This window comes from Toxorhynchites rutilus, chromosome 3 (genome assembly GCF_029784135.1).
Source record: "Toxorhynchites rutilus septentrionalis strain SRP chromosome 3, ASM2978413v1, whole genome shotgun sequence".
In the NCBI taxonomy this organism is placed as follows: Eukaryota; Metazoa; Arthropoda; class Insecta; order Diptera; family Culicidae; genus Toxorhynchites; species Toxorhynchites rutilus.
The window spans coordinates 264,342,838-264,360,118 of record NC_073746.1 but is presented as its reverse complement, the minus strand read 5'-3'; the positions used below and the strand labels follow the sequence as shown (position 1 = coordinate 264,360,118).

Sequence of the window (17,281 nt, the reverse complement as noted above, 5' to 3'; positions counted from 1 at the left end):
TGTATAACATGTGGGGTTTTTCAGCTTTCAGCAGTAAATATGCGCAAGTTAAAACGAGCTTTCAACAAGCCTTGCTCAAAACTAAAAAAAAGTTCAATGACTCTGTTCTGTAATGGTTGAGATATACCATTTTAAATCATGTACCTTATAAACCACCCCTTAGAAGATTCTTAATAGTCTACAATCGTTATAGATCGAAAAACTCCCATCATGCATAAAATGTAAGAAATGAAAAAGGACATCTCCGGAATTGCGAATCATGAAGACAATTGGAATCAAAGCAATAGAAAAAACTATTCGAATGAACCATTTTTGCATATTATTAAAGACATTCCGTTTTGCTTTTTTCCCTCTAAAAATAGAATCCATTACTGTTATTTGTCTGTTGTTACTCCTAGTGCCGATGACACCTACAATCATCAATACCTGCAAGAAATATCTCAGTTCTCAGTTCATTCTCGAAAAAAAACAACACACCCAGTTCGATTTGTGAACGTTGAATGGTTGGACGTAGAACATAATAGCTTCTGCCGTTGTCGATTTTTCATTCTTACTAAACACGATGAAAGTGCTGCATATGAATATTAGTGACAGCGCATCTCCATCGAATAGGGACGCAACAAGCCGCTTGTGGGGGAGACACTGAAACACTATGGTTTCTCGAGTGCTTTCTAGAACACACTTGTTGATGCACAATAAAGGAGCAGCATTAGCGAATCAATAAACCGCTGCCCAGTGTACCCTTCAGATAGATAGCGGTAGTTTTGTTTTGGTTTTATTGCTAATTTATCATGAATTGGAAGTGAAATTATTATGTTCTATGACTTGGTGAAATTATAATTATTTTTAAATTAAACGGCAGGAACCAATTTCAATTTCCAGCTGCCGAAGAATATTTTCTAAAGTTTTGTAGTGGAATGTACGGATTGGATTGTTCTCATCAAATATCCTATTGGGAGTATTGGAAGAGGTGCATTTTCATAGCACGTAGCAAATAGAAAACCATGAAAAACAACTAACCTGATGAACGCGTCTCCTCATGGCACCGCGTCGTCTGTTCAAGAATGGCTGGTCTTTAACACCAGTTCGACGGCATGCATGCTGCTGCTGTGAAGCCATGCTATTAGCTTCCTGGTTCCATCGTAGATCGATTTTGACGTGCAACCGGCCCTGTGGCTCCAAATCCACCTGTGCATTGTGAAGAGAAAATAAAATTTAAATATCATTTTTTTTTCTATATAGTCATCGTCAATCTGTTTTCATTCATCAGTTCAACGGTTTTTCTGCTCATTATAGCTTAACATATGAAATAGTAAATAAACCTTGTTTACCACTTCTGCTGTTGTTACCACCTTCATGATGACACCTGCTGGTCTGGAGACATCGAGCGGGAGAGGAGGTTACACCAGCTTCGCGACCTACTATAACACGTCCTTATCTTCTAAACATCTACACATATGTTTTGTGAGTAAACAGAATCAGACCGAACTGATAGCGGATGTGTTAGGATGTGTTTGCACACTTTATCGTGATGATTTTTAACAGCAACAAAATACACTGCTAAATATAGAACGTAAACATCGACAGTTTGGCTGCGGTTGGTGCGTAGTTCGTAATCCGCACTGTAATAACTGTCTAGTTGTTTGCATGCTGTTTGTTATCTTTTGGATAGTTATATGTAGCTTCATTGTTTAGACATGAAACTATTAAATCATAAATGGTGTAGGACAAATAGGACTAATCACAAATATCGTTATGACAGTTCCGGGTTTCGATTCTCGGTCATAGCATGCATGAAGTAAGGTATAATTTAAAAAATAAAAGACCCGTATTTTTTTATTTTTCGTTAGGGTGACCATTTTCATTTTAGGGTTGTCCGAAAAATCAATTTTTTAATATAATGTATTCATAATTTCATTGTGAACTTTTGATCCGTTTGGATTTAGAATCATCTTCTGAATGTGTCTTTTATTCCCTAAATTTCGCATTTTTTGTTTTGATTTTCGACATTTTTTATCAACAGCTACACCCAAACTAGCGTTGGCAGAGATGATGCCATTTCGTATGCTGGAGGGTCAAATGCGCAAATAATGAGCTGTTTCAAACGATTAAAAATGGTTTGTATGTATGCGAGCAGACATCTTTTTCTGTTTTCTTATCTCATTTCATTTGGGATTGTGCCAAAAAAAAACTCAATACGACATAAATGTGAATCGAACCAAGGCCCGCTGGAATGCAAAGCTATTTCACACGACCACGCTATCCATATAGTTGCCAGTGCTGTTATAAAGAAGCGTGATAATATTACACTTCATCATAACATCATAACAGGAAAGTGTTTTCTAAGAGGATAAAGAAGAACATGAACGAGAATATATCTTTCTCTGTCTGGGCCGTGTATTTGGCAAACTATATGAAAAGCTATCATATGCTTTCATTTAAATGTGTCTCCTGTTTCGTTCGTTATATTGGCTCTAGCATATATATTATACAAATGATACATATGTATTGGGGAGTATGACATTTTCTGTTATTTTTCAGTTCATTTAATGTAATAAATCGGGATGCCAAAACATGTGCTAAAAATTAACTTTGGGTGTAGGTACTATTTCTCACACTAGACTAAAATGTCTCAATCTTTCCTCCAAGCATATTGAAGAATGCCCATTACACGGTGCGATTATCTGATCTGACAGTCGAACCAATACCGAAAAAAAGAAACGACAAAAACTCCGTTTGTATGCATTAATCAACCGATTCGCATTCATTTCAAGCGATCAGTAAATGTCTGGGCTGCAACATGCACTGTGTAAAAACGGAATAGGAGCTCATTTACACAGTACGAGTATTGGGGGTTCTCCGTAGCTTATGAACTTATGAGCTTTACTATGAAGTATACGTTTGGTTGGTTTGCTTTTGAGTTACAGAGACTTCGAACTTTTTCAGTTTCGAGATAATATGGAAAAATTTTGGGTTTACGCTCAGACTGCGTAAATAAGTTGGTGGATCCATCAGGTTGAGCTTAAACTGCAATATTTCCTCGCTACACAGTGTCTCCGTAGAACGAACACTGCATTTGGATTCCAAGCGTACGCTAAGGATGCGCTTGATTAGCAGTGGTATATGAGCATTATGACTCGTGGTTCATGTAAGCCGGTAGTACTTCTGTACCCGCATGCATTTTTGCACTCCGGGGTGTGTTTTTCTTACATTCATCAATAACATCAATCGCCCCTTTTAGAATTTTGAATTTGCGAACTTTATGATGAGAGAAGACTGTTATTGTCGATCATGTTAGGTAAGCTATGTTTGGACAGCTACGTGCAACGATTCGTTTATGCTGACCTTGATGTGAAATATTTTGAAGACTTTCTGAAGAAGCCAGAAGATGTTTGCGATGCAGAAGAAGCTGAAATGGGTTTGGATGTAGCTTGGAAGTTGATCTTCAAATCGATTTGTCGTGACTTCTATATTCAACTGGTGGAACATAGCTACAGTCTTGATAAACCCTCAAAATTTCGTCAAGCTACCAAACCTTAATGATTTGATACGACAATTTCCTCAATTCGTTGAAGCAAGTAATAGACAAGGCTTGGACTACGAGTTGAGTTGAGGAAAGTCGAATCTTATGGGGCAAAAATTGAGTGACTCAGATGTCAAAACGCATGATGAGAAATTTTTGTATTCATTGCCAAAGCAAAGTCCGGAAATCCCGTTGGAGGACTCTATTTTGAGAACGAAGAACTATGTTGAAGGAAAATTTTAAGGCAAAGTTCAACAAAACCATGTAAAAACATCATACAATTTAAAGGCGAATAACTTTTTTTTAATTCATTTTGTTGTATTGACACGACTTTAACAACCCCTAAATAAGAAAAATAAGATCAAAGTGAAAACCAACCTTTATTTAATTTCTTTCCATTAACTTTCCGATACAGATTTTTTATACAGATTGTTGACTAAAAATATAGATGTACAGATTTTTTCAGAAAATTTCACAGAATTATATGGGGCAACCCTGCTTACAGTTATATCATAGGTATAATCCACGCATAGTTTTTTTTTCTGAAAAGAATGAACTTTTAATTTTGAGGCCTGCATAAAAGAAACCAAGGTGATAATGTTGCACGTTGCATCAGGCGAGAGGTATTAATTATTTGACTGTGATTTTCTGTTTTCAGTTCTACTCTAGACAGTGATCGATCAGTCAACGCCATATATTGAGGCTGATACTTAATATGAAAATCAGAAAGTATGTTTCGCAACCTTCAAAATAAAATTACGGTGCTCGATTTTGATGGCTATCAAAAAAATCTTCTGGAGAATTAATTCTCAAATTTCGTTTCTTCCTAAGACAATATTGAAAGTGATAAACATCTCTTTCTTCTCAATCGGCGAAAAGCAACAGGCGAAATGAATGCAATAATTTCGTAGTCCTACGTCAACAACGCGATCGTGTCTTAGAACCGCCCTTCTATTTTTTTATTTTTTATTTTTTTAATTTATTGTAATGTAACTAAGGTTTACTCGCGAGCAATTTTGAAATGTCTAAAAATACACGTGAGAATCCTGATAGAATGTGGCCCCAATTTCCATCATATGCACAAAGTCTGTGTTATAGCCATAAGTAGTAGACTCATCCTACATACCTTTTCTAGGCTAAAGGTTGTTTAACGACTTCGTCTTTCCTCATTGAACACATAGAATTGTTTCGCTCTTCAACCGCGTTAATTCGATAATCCGTGTAATAAAAACCGCGTGAAAAAAACCATATCAATTAAAAGATCCGCGTTTATTCGAAAATCCGTGTGAAAAACCTCGTAAAAACTCGCTTCTAATATATGAAGTGTATGCGCGATTTATCGAACATTGTTTAAAAATTTCGTTACGTTTTAAGTTTTTTTTTCAATTGATGACACGTGATACATTTTTGTCGCTCAAAATGCAATGAAGAGCAAACTTAACTTTTCAACCCCGACCAAATCCCAATTGAAAATGACACAATAAATACAGGAATGAAAAAAACAAGAAAGTTGCTAAAAATATTCCACAATAATCGATGATAATAAATAAAACATATGACGAAACTTACCCAAAAGTCTTGCTGGTCGGTTTCATTCCGCGTAACTAAATCTTCGAATGGAATTGTCGTGTTGGCTACGAACACATCCGTTATCGGACCCTCGTGGAATATCGTCATACCAAGCACGTTGGCGTTCTCTACTTCATGTATAAAACTTTCATTCCACAATGGATCGGATGTGCGTGGTTTTGTCGTGGATCGGTCTGTAATTGAAAATAAATTAATTTAGATTCTACGAATTAGATGAGACTAACGATCGGTAATGGCACGATAAATAATTTCTCATATAATGTATGTCTTAAGGGTGTGTCACATCAAATTGCATCACGGAAAAAAAGCTGTAGAAATTTAATTTTTAGGAATCGTCGTGAATTAATCCTGCGCACTCATTTCGAGAATCCGGAGTTGTCACATCGAGACATCGGTAAGATGCTGGGAATCGTCCAATCCACGGTCAGCAGAGTACTAAAACGATACTTCGAGAACCTAACCATCGACCGGAAGGTGAAGAACGGCAAAAATGGATGCTCCGTCAGTGAAAAAGATCACAAGCGCGTAGTTAAGCAGTTTAGACGTTATCCGAGAAGTTCGGTCCGGGATGTCGCCAATAAGCTGAATTTATCAAGTTCATTCGTCCAGCGGACCAAGCAGTGGGATGGCCTGCGTACATACAAGGTTCAGAAGGCTCCTAACCGCGACGAAAGGCAAAACATGGTGGGGAAGACACGAGCCCGGAAGCTGTACACCGAAATGCTGACGAAGCCGCATTGCCTGGTAATGGACGACGAAACCTACGTCAAAGCGGACTTTCGTCAGCTGCCGGGCCTGTTGTTCTTCTCCGCAGAGGACAAATTCAGCGTTCCGGAGGAGATTCGCAAGCAGAAACTATCCAAGTTTGCCAAAAAGTACATGGTGTGGCAAGCGATCTGCTCTTGCGGAAAGCGGAGCGCCCCCTTCGTGATGACCGGCACGGTAAACGGGCAGGTTTACCTTAAGGAGTGCCTACAGAAGCGCTTACTACCACTATTGAAGCAGCACGAGGGTCCGACCATCTTCTGGTCGGATCTCGCTTCGTGCCACTATTCAAAGGACGTGTTGGAGTGGTACGAAGCCAACGGGGTCACCTTCGTGCCAAAGGAAATGAACCCGCCCAACGCGCCGGAGCTTCGCCCAATAGAGAAATATTGGGCGATTATGAAGCAGGCCCTCTGGAAGAACCCAAAAGTTGTCAAATCGGAGGCGGACTTCAAGAGAAAATGGATTTCTGTTCAAAAAAAAACTACAACCTAACGTTGTACAGAACCTTATGGACGGGGTAAAGAGGAAGGTGCGAGCATACGGGCTTGGGCTCGAAGTATGAATAAAAAGAAAATGCCAAAAGTTGTTTAATAGTTTTTATTTTACTGTCTAAAATTTTCAAATCGATCGGTCTACTGGGCGAATTTCTACCGCGTTTTTTTCGTGATGCAATTTGATGTGACACACCCTTTATTAGGGTGGCAATGAATGTATGGGAAAAAATCGACCCTCAAATTTCAAAAAGTTACCCTATACAAAACGCTCACTACCTCGAAAAAACACCCTATGCAAGAAAATCAGCTCAATCGGACTTAAGGGAGAGTGGCGCAAAATGGTCAAAGTTTGAGTTTTTTGAAAATCGAAAAATCACCCAAGTGGGGAGTAAAGGAAATCGGGGTTTTCGAAAAAAGATTTTGATGCCAAATGTCTAAAGATTGCATGAAGCGTCGAATTCTAGTGTCATTTTTTGTCAAAAATCGACACTCTGGTTTTTTTCGGAATACGAGACACTAATAAATGAAGTTCGAATGAGCTAATATTTGCAAATCAACATTTCGCAACAAGTTATGAAAGAAAAATCGAGATAACTATTTTTATTGGCACTTAAAACCATACGTTTCGTCTCGTATTCCAAAAAACACTAAGTCCCAGAGTGGCGATTTTTGACAAAACAATTTTTTTTCGAGATGACACAAGATCTCGACGTTTCATGCAATTTTAAGACATTTGGCATTTTTTTTCTAAAACCTCGATTTCCTTTATCTATCCCTTGGGTGATTTTTCGATTTTCAAAAATCTCAAACTTTGACCGCTTTGCGCCACTCTACCTTAAGTTCGATTGAGCTGATATTTGGCATAGGGTGTTTTTTCGAGGTGGTGAACATTTTTTATGAGGTAACTTTTTGAAATTAGAGATGACCATTTTCATTGGCACCCTAATGTCTATGGTTGTATTGCTGCATCATATAAATAGTGATTCCTTAACTAAACATTTACTAAACAACTAATAATTTCAGCCACAAAATGTTGAAACGTTATCAGCGAACTGTAAATATTGGTTGGGAATATTCAAATGAAATCCATTTTGTCAAATTAAAGTCTACTCGAAGAAAATAGACTCGAGCATTCCCAACAATCTATTTAACACAATTATTCATTTTTTTACTTTTGATGTCAATCTCGTGCCTTTTTTCATATCTATAACAGCAGCTAAAGTTGATGAATCTGCAGTTCAAGATACACTATATTATCTTATCTAATCACTCGTTATTATCATTTACTGAGCAGACAAACCCAAAGCGAATGTAGTGCATGTGCTTGCCTCCTGAGTAAAATATTAATCATTCTGTGTGTTTTTTTCTTTGTTGCTGTCAAATTCATGAATCGCGTTCGCAGCATCCAGCGTGACCAAAACCTTCTCCCTTTTCACCAGAGCTCGGATGACTCTCGTTATGTCAAATTAAAAACGATTTATTCGAAAGTGGGCCAAAATAAAGTGTCACAATAATTGTGATTTGCCTTCGTTCCAACCATTTTCTATGTTCAATGTCAAACTATAGCCGCAGAAACGAGCACACTACACTCACTCACCACATGGGGTGCGAAAAAAATCCACTATGCTCAGTTCAATGCCAAATCTGAATGGTAACGGACATAATGAGCCAACCGGATCTCATTCTCGATCCGTGGCATAAGTTTTCCATTGGGATTATAGATGCATTTCAATTTCTAGTTGGCACCAGAATAGCGGATGCGTTTCATCACCCCCCACTTTTGCCACTTTTTCTCTGCACACGTGTTTGGGAATGGCGGAGCCCTTCGAGTGTTTTCTCAGTTCTACACCAACCTTGATTGCCGCTGTAAATTTCAGTCGTTTGCTGCGAACTTTGAACATTTGTATATTAGTACGATATACTATATATTCTAACGTTGAGATGTCCATCATAAGCGAATACACTCGGAAGCCGCACACAATCCTCTCTTGAATCGTGCGTTGGAGAGCGCAGCAGTGAATATTTAGCGACATACAAAACAACATGAGTAGCCGCACGTCTGTCAAGAAGAGGATAAAACATTTTACGAATTTGATTATAAAGATGCCTCAATTAGTGTCACATGTAATTGAAGTTGAAACATCAACTTCAGACACATTCATTTAGCCTGGAGCAGGTCACATAATAAAACGAAAAGGTCAAATTAGTTATTTTGTTCATCGCACATTATGATTTTGAACAAGGAATAGTATTTGACTATGACTTCCTTTTTTTATTTTTTTATTTTTTATACATTATATTTTATAACTTGAAGGATCCTTAAACACTCGTACAGAATGGATCATTTTTATTTTGATTAGGATCAATTTCACGGGACTGTTACGATTTTAACGAACAATTTTTTTTCTTGAAGTCCTTCGACTTCCTTCCATGTGTTTTCCAAAATTTATTCGTTTCACCTCGAGAGAATTCGCATCTGCTTCTCGTTGCCGTTACACCAACTTTGATTCACACAAGAGTCTATCTCTTTCAACTTTCTTAGTCTTAAAGTCTTCAAATTGTTGAATTAACTAGCTCGATATTTTTATTGATGCTATCGCTCCGACGGTTGTGCTATGCGATAAGTTTATGTTTCAATCATAAACTTGCACGCATGTTTTCATAAAAACGTTTGGTGCTAAAAGGCCCTGTCGTTAATAGGATTTGTCTGTCTTAAAATTTTGGCGAGTTTTTTTTTTATCCATCCATCCTTGGCTGCACCATGTAAAATATGCAATACGGAGAGTATCCATCGTCACCAGAAAAAAATGTGTTAAGATATATTTTTTCGCAGGCATTCTTGAAAAACTGCAAGTTGATCTGATGCTCGAGAACGCCCCAAGAACATTAACGTAACCATTTACCACCCCCTTCTTTTTTACGTCCCAAAATCTGACATTCGGACCCATCTGCAGTCTTTTTACAGTCTTATTCAAAGACTCGTTTAAAACAACGACAATGTATATCTTGTATTATGCAAAGTTCCAGCGAGCTCAGATTTAGGATATGGGACAATGTCCTGTCGGACCCTCTCAGTACTCTGGCTGCAAACCATGTCTGCGATGTGATTTGTGACACTTCTTCTCATCTTTGATAATATGATTTTCAAACATGAAGATATCAATAGTTTTCGAAGAAGGAAAAAGGGAGGGAATTGGTTGAGGTTGAACTGCAGGAACTGATTGTACAAGTAAGAGATCATTTGCAACACAACCTGGAAGTTCCTGGTTCGAGCTCTTGGTTTGAATACAGAACAGTACGCGCTTCCTGGCTAGTGTCGATTTGCTTTAACCATGACGAAAACTCCGGATCTTGCAGCCAAATACCTTGGAAGGTGGTTTTACGTGCCATTTCGTACTTAGTACTGTTATGTTACAGATAATAATGATATGTTTTGTTAGCTAGAAAGCCGTTTATAAAAAACGGTGAAAACTTATCAAAACATCATACTTTCTCTTTAGTCGACAGGGAAAGAATACCAGACAACTTTATGATTTCATCGTACTTCTCTTTCTGCTTAGACGTGGTACACAAATTACGTAACGCTTAAAACGCTAAACACTAAATTCTGCTTTGATGGGATCGCTAGGTTGATCCACAAATGAGCTAACGATTCCCCTGCATACTTAAAATATTTCGTTTCCAGATCCGGGTTCCTGTTTTGAGTTTTTCATCCGAATGAGATCCGCTGTGATCACGAGGAAGTATTAAGTTTGCTAACTCGCGGGAAAGAGGAGCCATCCAACGTTTAACTCGGTTGAAAGCACTGCGCCCTATCTTGAGCTTTCCGGTTTCACAGAATCCCACCCAAATCATGCACGAGCATCCACCAAAATTTCTGGTTGAATAATACCGTACCTTCTCCCGTAAATCACGCCAACACCCGTTGAAAACATCAGGACCATCCAAATTGAACTTTATTTCGTCAGTGAAGATAACCTATACATTGAAGAACTTTTCGTTATGGTATATAGCAAAATGTATTTTTTTGGAAACAATCTTTTTCACAACATATCATGTCCCACTGTCGGTTCATGTGAGCTTTGGCAAAACTCAGACGACTTCCGATGTGAGATGGTATAGGATGAGGAGCTTTAACCTTTTAAGCCCTCTTTATATGAAGATTTTCTACCAAAACTTGACGAATTGTCACCCGAGTAACATTTAAATTGAAATACTGCTTTATTTGCATAAACGATTTTGAGGTAATCGAAGCTGTTCCATCTATTTCCCGCTTATCCTGGTCAGAGAGCTTCGATTTACGTCGAGCTCTCTCCTTTTCACCGTATCCTTGAGGATTCACCAAGTAATTGAGCACTACTTAATGGAATCGTCCAATCCGACGAGCAATTTCTCTGATACCCACATTTGCTTGGTGAAATGCATCGATTTGTCTTTCTTTTCTCTCTGTAAGCACTTTCCCTCCGACATTTTCCAGATTTATTAATCATAACAACTAAAACAACGGAAAATGTAACTGGTCTTATAGAAACTTGACACTAGAAAAATACAAAAACCATTCGTTTACACTCAGCGGTTGCACACACACACATATGAAAATCATGCAGTGTATAGTAGTCACCAATACCTACACACTAGAATATAAATTGAAGCATTGTTTGTTTACAATGACACAAAGCAGCAAGATCATTACCTGGTCTTATAGAAGTTGGATAGAGTGTATACCGGTAATTTATGTATTTAAAGAAAACGCTTTATTTATCACATAAATTTATATTACCGCTTCCAAAACCGTTTTTATGTTTTCAATTCTGTCAAAACGGGTCCCATGAAGCGGTTGTTTGAGTTTCGGAAATAGGAAAAAGTCACACGGGACAAAGCAATTATACGTTGGATGAAGGCGGGATCATAATTTTATCGTTCAAGCGTGTCTTCAACCACTTGATTGCGATGAAATTTTTGAAAGAAATTGAGCTCATTTGGCACTGGTCGTACTGCGATTTTTCTCATGCACAAAAAATCAACCACAATATGACATACGGTCTCATGAGAGATATTTAGCACTCTCGAGCACAAGCTAGCTCTCTCGAACTTGAGACTTCGCCGTCCGCACGTTTCGTAAAAAAAATATTCGCTTGGCGCCGGCAGCGCTAATTTGGATTACTTGGCTTGTCGCTGGCCGTTCTTGACATTATCGGGAAATTATAAATTGTAAAGTATTACTAATCTTAACGTTAGTTCTCATAAATTCTCAACCCTGTTCCCATACTTTCATGAAATTTCGAAGATATACATACGTAAATATTACAAACCTTTTTCTGTATTCCCCCCACTATTAAGATGCTTCACTTGCCAAATCGATTAACTCCATTTTTTGAATATTATAAAACTTTAATATCAAAGCACTTGATTAGCTTCTAACTGTACATATTCAAAACAAATTTCTTTAAAAATAAGTATTAACACCGCTAAATGACAAAATCTTTTTAGCCATTGAATAATAAATAATTTATGTCAGAAGCCAATCTGATTACCTCCATACTATGTGTTTATAACACAACGAAAGCTAATTAACCCGGTGCACTACTTTTCATCTCCTACGGAGACATCTGTAAGTTGTTCGTTTAATTTCGCTATTCGCGTTGATGGCATTGAGTTTCGTATTACGAATTTGGGGAGTGAGCATGACAATACGGGGTTGCAGAAGGATTGAACCCACTCTCAAAATGAAAATTATAAATAAAAATTATTTTTCCTAAATCAAATTAGTACTCTATGTAAATGAAAATCTCTTTTGCCTGCAAGTAGTGAAAAAATGTCGTACAAAAATTGTGTCTGAAGATAATTTTATATTATAATGGTAAGTTTTGGTGAGAATATCTGAAAATTTATAGAAAACTAGCTGACCCGGCAAACTTCGTCCTGCCAAAAAATCATTTTTCGTTATCACACTCACGTTTTCTTACTAAGCGCACGTTCATAGGTCCAATCGCAGAATTGTTATACAGATACAGAAAATTTGATAGAATGAAGACAGCCCTAAATCGGAAAATTCTTTCCTCGAGTTTTGCTCATATCAACACATTCGGCGATCCATTTTTATTTATATTGATATAAAAAACTATAGGAGTGAGTTTTATCACATTCCATTTGTGAGTGAGTTTTAACCTTAAAATCCATTTCTACTTTCGAACAAAGATCAATTTCGCTAGCGCAAACATCAAATGGACTAACAACGCTTGTCACTATGAAATTGTAGAATATAGGGGAATTGAACTTAGGCAAATTTTCCCATTTTCTTCAGAGTTTTCCGAAAATTTTTCTTACCATAATATGAACATTTCTCGTACCCAAAATCCCTCACATCACAATTTTGGTTCCGTTTGCGTGATTGATTCTCGAGTAATGCAACCCCCCCTCCCTAAGGGGGGAGTGTCAAACCACCATAGAAACGTGTATTGCCTCCTACAACCTCAATATACCGAAATTGGTTCCATTTGCTTGAACAGTTCTTGAGTTATGCAGAAATTTATGCTCCATATGTATGGTAGTCCCCCTTCCCCTTAGAGAGAGGGGGAAGTGTTGATTCACGATAGAAACCTTCACATGCCAAATTTGGCACAATTTGCTTGATTAGTTCTCGAGTTATGCAAAAATTTGTGTTTCATTTGTATGGCAGCCCCCCCTTAGAGAGGGGGAAGGAGTGTCTACTCACCAAAGAAACGTTTCTTGCCCCCTTAAACCTTCAAAAAAACTCAAAAAAATGTAAGGGGTTGTATCTAAGACACGACCGCATTTTCGACGTAGAACCACGGCATTATATTATTCAACCCGCTTGTTTTGACGTGGGACTATGTCTAACCTTTCAATATAGGGGTCTATTTCAAAGTTTCGAGTGGAAAAAATGTAAGGTAAATGTAACCACAGTTGCTAGCGAGGAGTGATGTGATGTGGGTGATGTCCGCTCGTTGTGTTTCACTTACTTACTCCTCGCTAGCAACTGTGGTTTCATTCCATTCCATCAGTAGAAAAAACTCCATACTCCTCCTTCCCTTGTCTTTCCCGACAGGAAAAGAATCCATTCTCGCTCGATGTTCGCCAGCAACGATGTTGCTCCGATGACCACCAAACGAGAAGTGGTCTGCGTTCACATCGTGGATGGCTTATTTATACTAATCAAGTTGGAAACGGGCAGAAACGAATGCATTAGTTGTTCGTTATTGACGGTACGGGTGCGAGAAGCACACAAATCGGCAGAACAAATTTATGGGAAAATGGGAATGCTTCCAATTTTCATTAATTTAAAACGTTTAGGGATTAAGGAATTGTAATGCATATCAAACAAATCTTAGAGAATTTCCAATTCGATTGGTATGCAAATCATCAGAATCCGTTCGCAGTGAAAATAGTTATTAACGTTAACTTTATTTCATAAAAACGTGACCTGTTTTCTAATCTGATAAAGAATAAATTGCCTCATAGGAACTAATGTCGTATCCAGTTGTCGACACCGTACCGCTGTCAATGCGAATCGCTTACACGTACGAAGTTCGAGAAAAATAAAAGAAAATTCAAATGGACTGTGTTCGAGCAACCTTCTTACTCCCCAGACATCGCCCCTAGCGACTATCGCTTATTCCCGGTGATGAAATAGGCGTTCGGTGGTCAACAATTCGATAACACTGAAGAAATTCGTGACGCAGTTGTACTTCAAAAAGTTGGACGCTACGCACTTCGCGCTCGGAATAGAAAAATGGCACGAGTTGAAAAATGACTCGAACATTACGACGATTATGTAGAAAAATAGAAAATACAACGTAGATTACGAAAATCACCTTGTTTTTTGTCCTAACTTTATTTTTGCGCGATTTCTGAGGCACTGAAACTTATTTTTTTAAGGACCCTCGTATCAGTTATGGCACTACTCCATCAACACTCAGCCAAAACTGATGCATTTTCTAACTATTGCCAACACTACCACACGTATGCATTATCGAACTCCAGACCATTTGATGGAGCTTGTGAATCTTCAATATTTTGGTTAGTTTTATCCTCATCTATACGTCGTTTTTTGTTTGGAACACACTTATTGTGCCAAGTCACTGCCCAACAAGATCAAAAATACGCATTGTAGCATCCAACAGATGGGTATATCCCAGTGAACGTATTTTCTCAATTACTATTGATGTTAACCGACGTAGTTTATTACGGTTACACTTGGGGTTGCTAACCATTTCCCGTACAACACCGAGTCTCACTCGTAGTGTACTTGCATAACATAGGGCGCTAGAACGCTCAGACGAGTAGTGAAATCACTTTTATTTATCTGATTTGTTTATTATAGGTTCATTTGCATTCTAGCTGTAAAAGAGCCGAATTTTAATCGTGTACATGTCACATGTTTATCGTATTTATAAATAGCACATTACACAGTTGCCATTCTTCGGCGTAAGAGTATTCCCTTCTACACCATTGCATATGGTACATTTGCACAGTAGCCATTTAGGCGTAAGAGTATTCCTTCTGTTCTTCCATTATCCAGTTAATGATCATGGTTGAGTTATTAATAGAACAGCAGCCCGATGTGTCTTGCAGAGCAGAGCATTTGTATGGATGAATCGATCTTATTTCGACCGTGGATCGATCTCCATCGCTGATGATTGTTGCGTGGACGTAATTATTCTGTAACATCCGATTTCGATTCTTCAAAGTCCCGCTTCAAGATAAACTGTAAAACATCCAATGCAATCTCATCTATGACATCATTAGAATTAATTTCAGCGGCCTTCGAATGTCTATGGAGTTTCCAGCAAAAGCTGCCTTTCCAAAACTTCGTAGTTGCCAGATCTTCAAACCGATTTTTTCAGTTCGCTGTCAGGTGTAACATACGTCAAGCTTAATTTGTTTCAAAAATTTCGGCTTCTTCTTTAGACGATTTTGACCATTCTTGTAATTCCCGATGAAAATAACAAATGAACTCCAAGATTCCCTCTTCCATCGTTGGCCCGGGACCGGAAGGTCTTTCGCCTGGTTTGCACAGCTTTTGAGGAATTCTCCTTCCAGTAGCAAATTTTCAATCGTTGGATTTAAAAAAAACTTCCTAATGATCATTCGACATTTTAACAGCGAAAAAAATTGAGTCTGTATTGAGTCTGATCACAACTTCACTCAGAAATGGTTCTTTGGTTTGCTAATATTCTGCGCGTGATCTAGATAACTAGATAACGCATTAAAAGTACAGATAACACAGAAGTATTAAACCATAATATTCTGGTATGAGGGACCGTGTAGTAGATCCAACATTTGAGTCGCACAATACTCCAGTGGCAGTGGCCAAGACGAGAAAAAGGGGAACAATTTCACAGCAATGTACAATAAAAGTGTTAAAATCGCTTTCTTCATTCTTTTTTTTTTGTTTTTAAGAGGCTTTAAATTTGATTATGTGAAGGAAAAACCCAGCAAATTCCGTTCCTTTCCTTGCAGAACATAGGTCGCAGGCGCAAATCAACGAGAGTAAAAATGATATTCTTGATCAGGTTTTCAACTAAAACCACAATAACAAAACCGGATTCCTGAAGTAACAGATCGGACTCGATTATATATGATTCGGTTATATACAATTTTCGTTTCTATTATATACAGTTTGAAAAAAAAAGCTATACAGGGTTTTCCATTTCGGGCTTCCGAAAGTATACAGCCCTGCGCTGACAACCGTTTGACATAGCTGTCAACCAAAGGGTCATATCGTTAGTTGAATGTCTGCCATTTTACAATATGGATCGTTTTAGCATCGCACAACGTGTTAATTTTGTTAAATTATACTGAAATTATGAATTATGATGAAAAACCGGCAAATGTGGAATGCGTCGGGCCTACGTCGATTGGGTGAACGAACAACAACAGCAACAAAATGCTGAATTTTCGCATCAAATTTTCTTCAGCGATGAGGCACATTTCTAGCTCGGTGGCTATGTGAACACCCAAAATTTCCGTATATGGGGCTCAGAAAATCCACACGTGATTGTTGAGAGGCCATTGCTTCCGCCAAAAGTCACTGTTTGGTGCGCATTATGGTCTGGTGGAGTCATCGGGCCGTATTTCTTTGAAAATGAGGACGGCAAGACGGTAACTGTGAATGGTGAGCGCTATGGCCGCATGTTAACCGATTTTTTTTTGCCAAAAATTGAAGATATGGATACGGATGACATGTGGTTTCAGCAGGACGGCACCACGTGCCACACAATACGACCGAACATGGCCATATTGCGAACGAAATTTGAGGGACGCATAATTTCGTGTTTTGGTGATGCCAATCATGCGATTTGAACCCGCTAGACTTTTTTTTTGTGGGGTTATGCGAAAGACCGTGTCTATGCCAACTCTCCGCAAACTCTTGAACATTTGAAAGACAACATTCGTGAAGTTATGACCGAGATACCGCCCCATATGTGCCGAAAAGTCATCGAAAATTACCTGTTCCGGATCAAGGTGTGCGAGGAAGCCCTAGGTGGACATTTGAATGATGTTGTATTTCACACATAATGGCATGAACCAAACTTTAATTTGAAATAAAAGTTTCATCGAAATTCAAATTCTAAGTGTGTTTTATTTCAATTTACTTTCGGAATTTAAAGTTGGAAAACCCTGTATATTTGATATGACTTATTTCAAGAAAAAAAAATCCTTTGGAAAATCATAACTTAAAAACGATAAGAATGAGCAATAAGAATAAGAATGATCTCTGATACAAAAACAAAATCCAAATTTCTGAGAGTGTAGTTTTTTCCAAAAAAATAAAGCTAATTGGCTTTAATTTGATATATCGATCATCTGAATCGGACCAGTAGTTCAAAAGTTATGAATTTTTAGAGACACCAGGAATATGTACATCATTTGAATTTTTGCT

General features: G+C 38.0%; 1 protein-coding gene across 3 annotated transcripts in view; it reads right to left on the bottom strand.

Annotated features, from left to right (window-relative positions):
• Positions 1 to 17,281, bottom strand: part of LOC129776757 (protein kinase C) — a 34,509-nt gene that overhangs the window by 14,532 nt on the left and 2,696 nt on the right. For 2 of the 3 annotated variants that reach the window (XM_055782585.1, XM_055782584.1), the window contains exons 2-3: positions 5,093 to 5,286; positions 1,021 to 1,188 (exon numbers count right to left, since the gene is read on the bottom strand). In XM_055782585.1, the coding sequence (XP_055638560.1) occupies positions 1,021 to 1,188; positions 5,093 to 5,286 (362 nt within the window). Of the gene's footprint in view, positions 1 to 1,020; positions 1,189 to 5,092; positions 5,287 to 17,281 lie in introns of those variants that run through there. The other variant, XM_055782586.1, reaches the window with a different exon arrangement.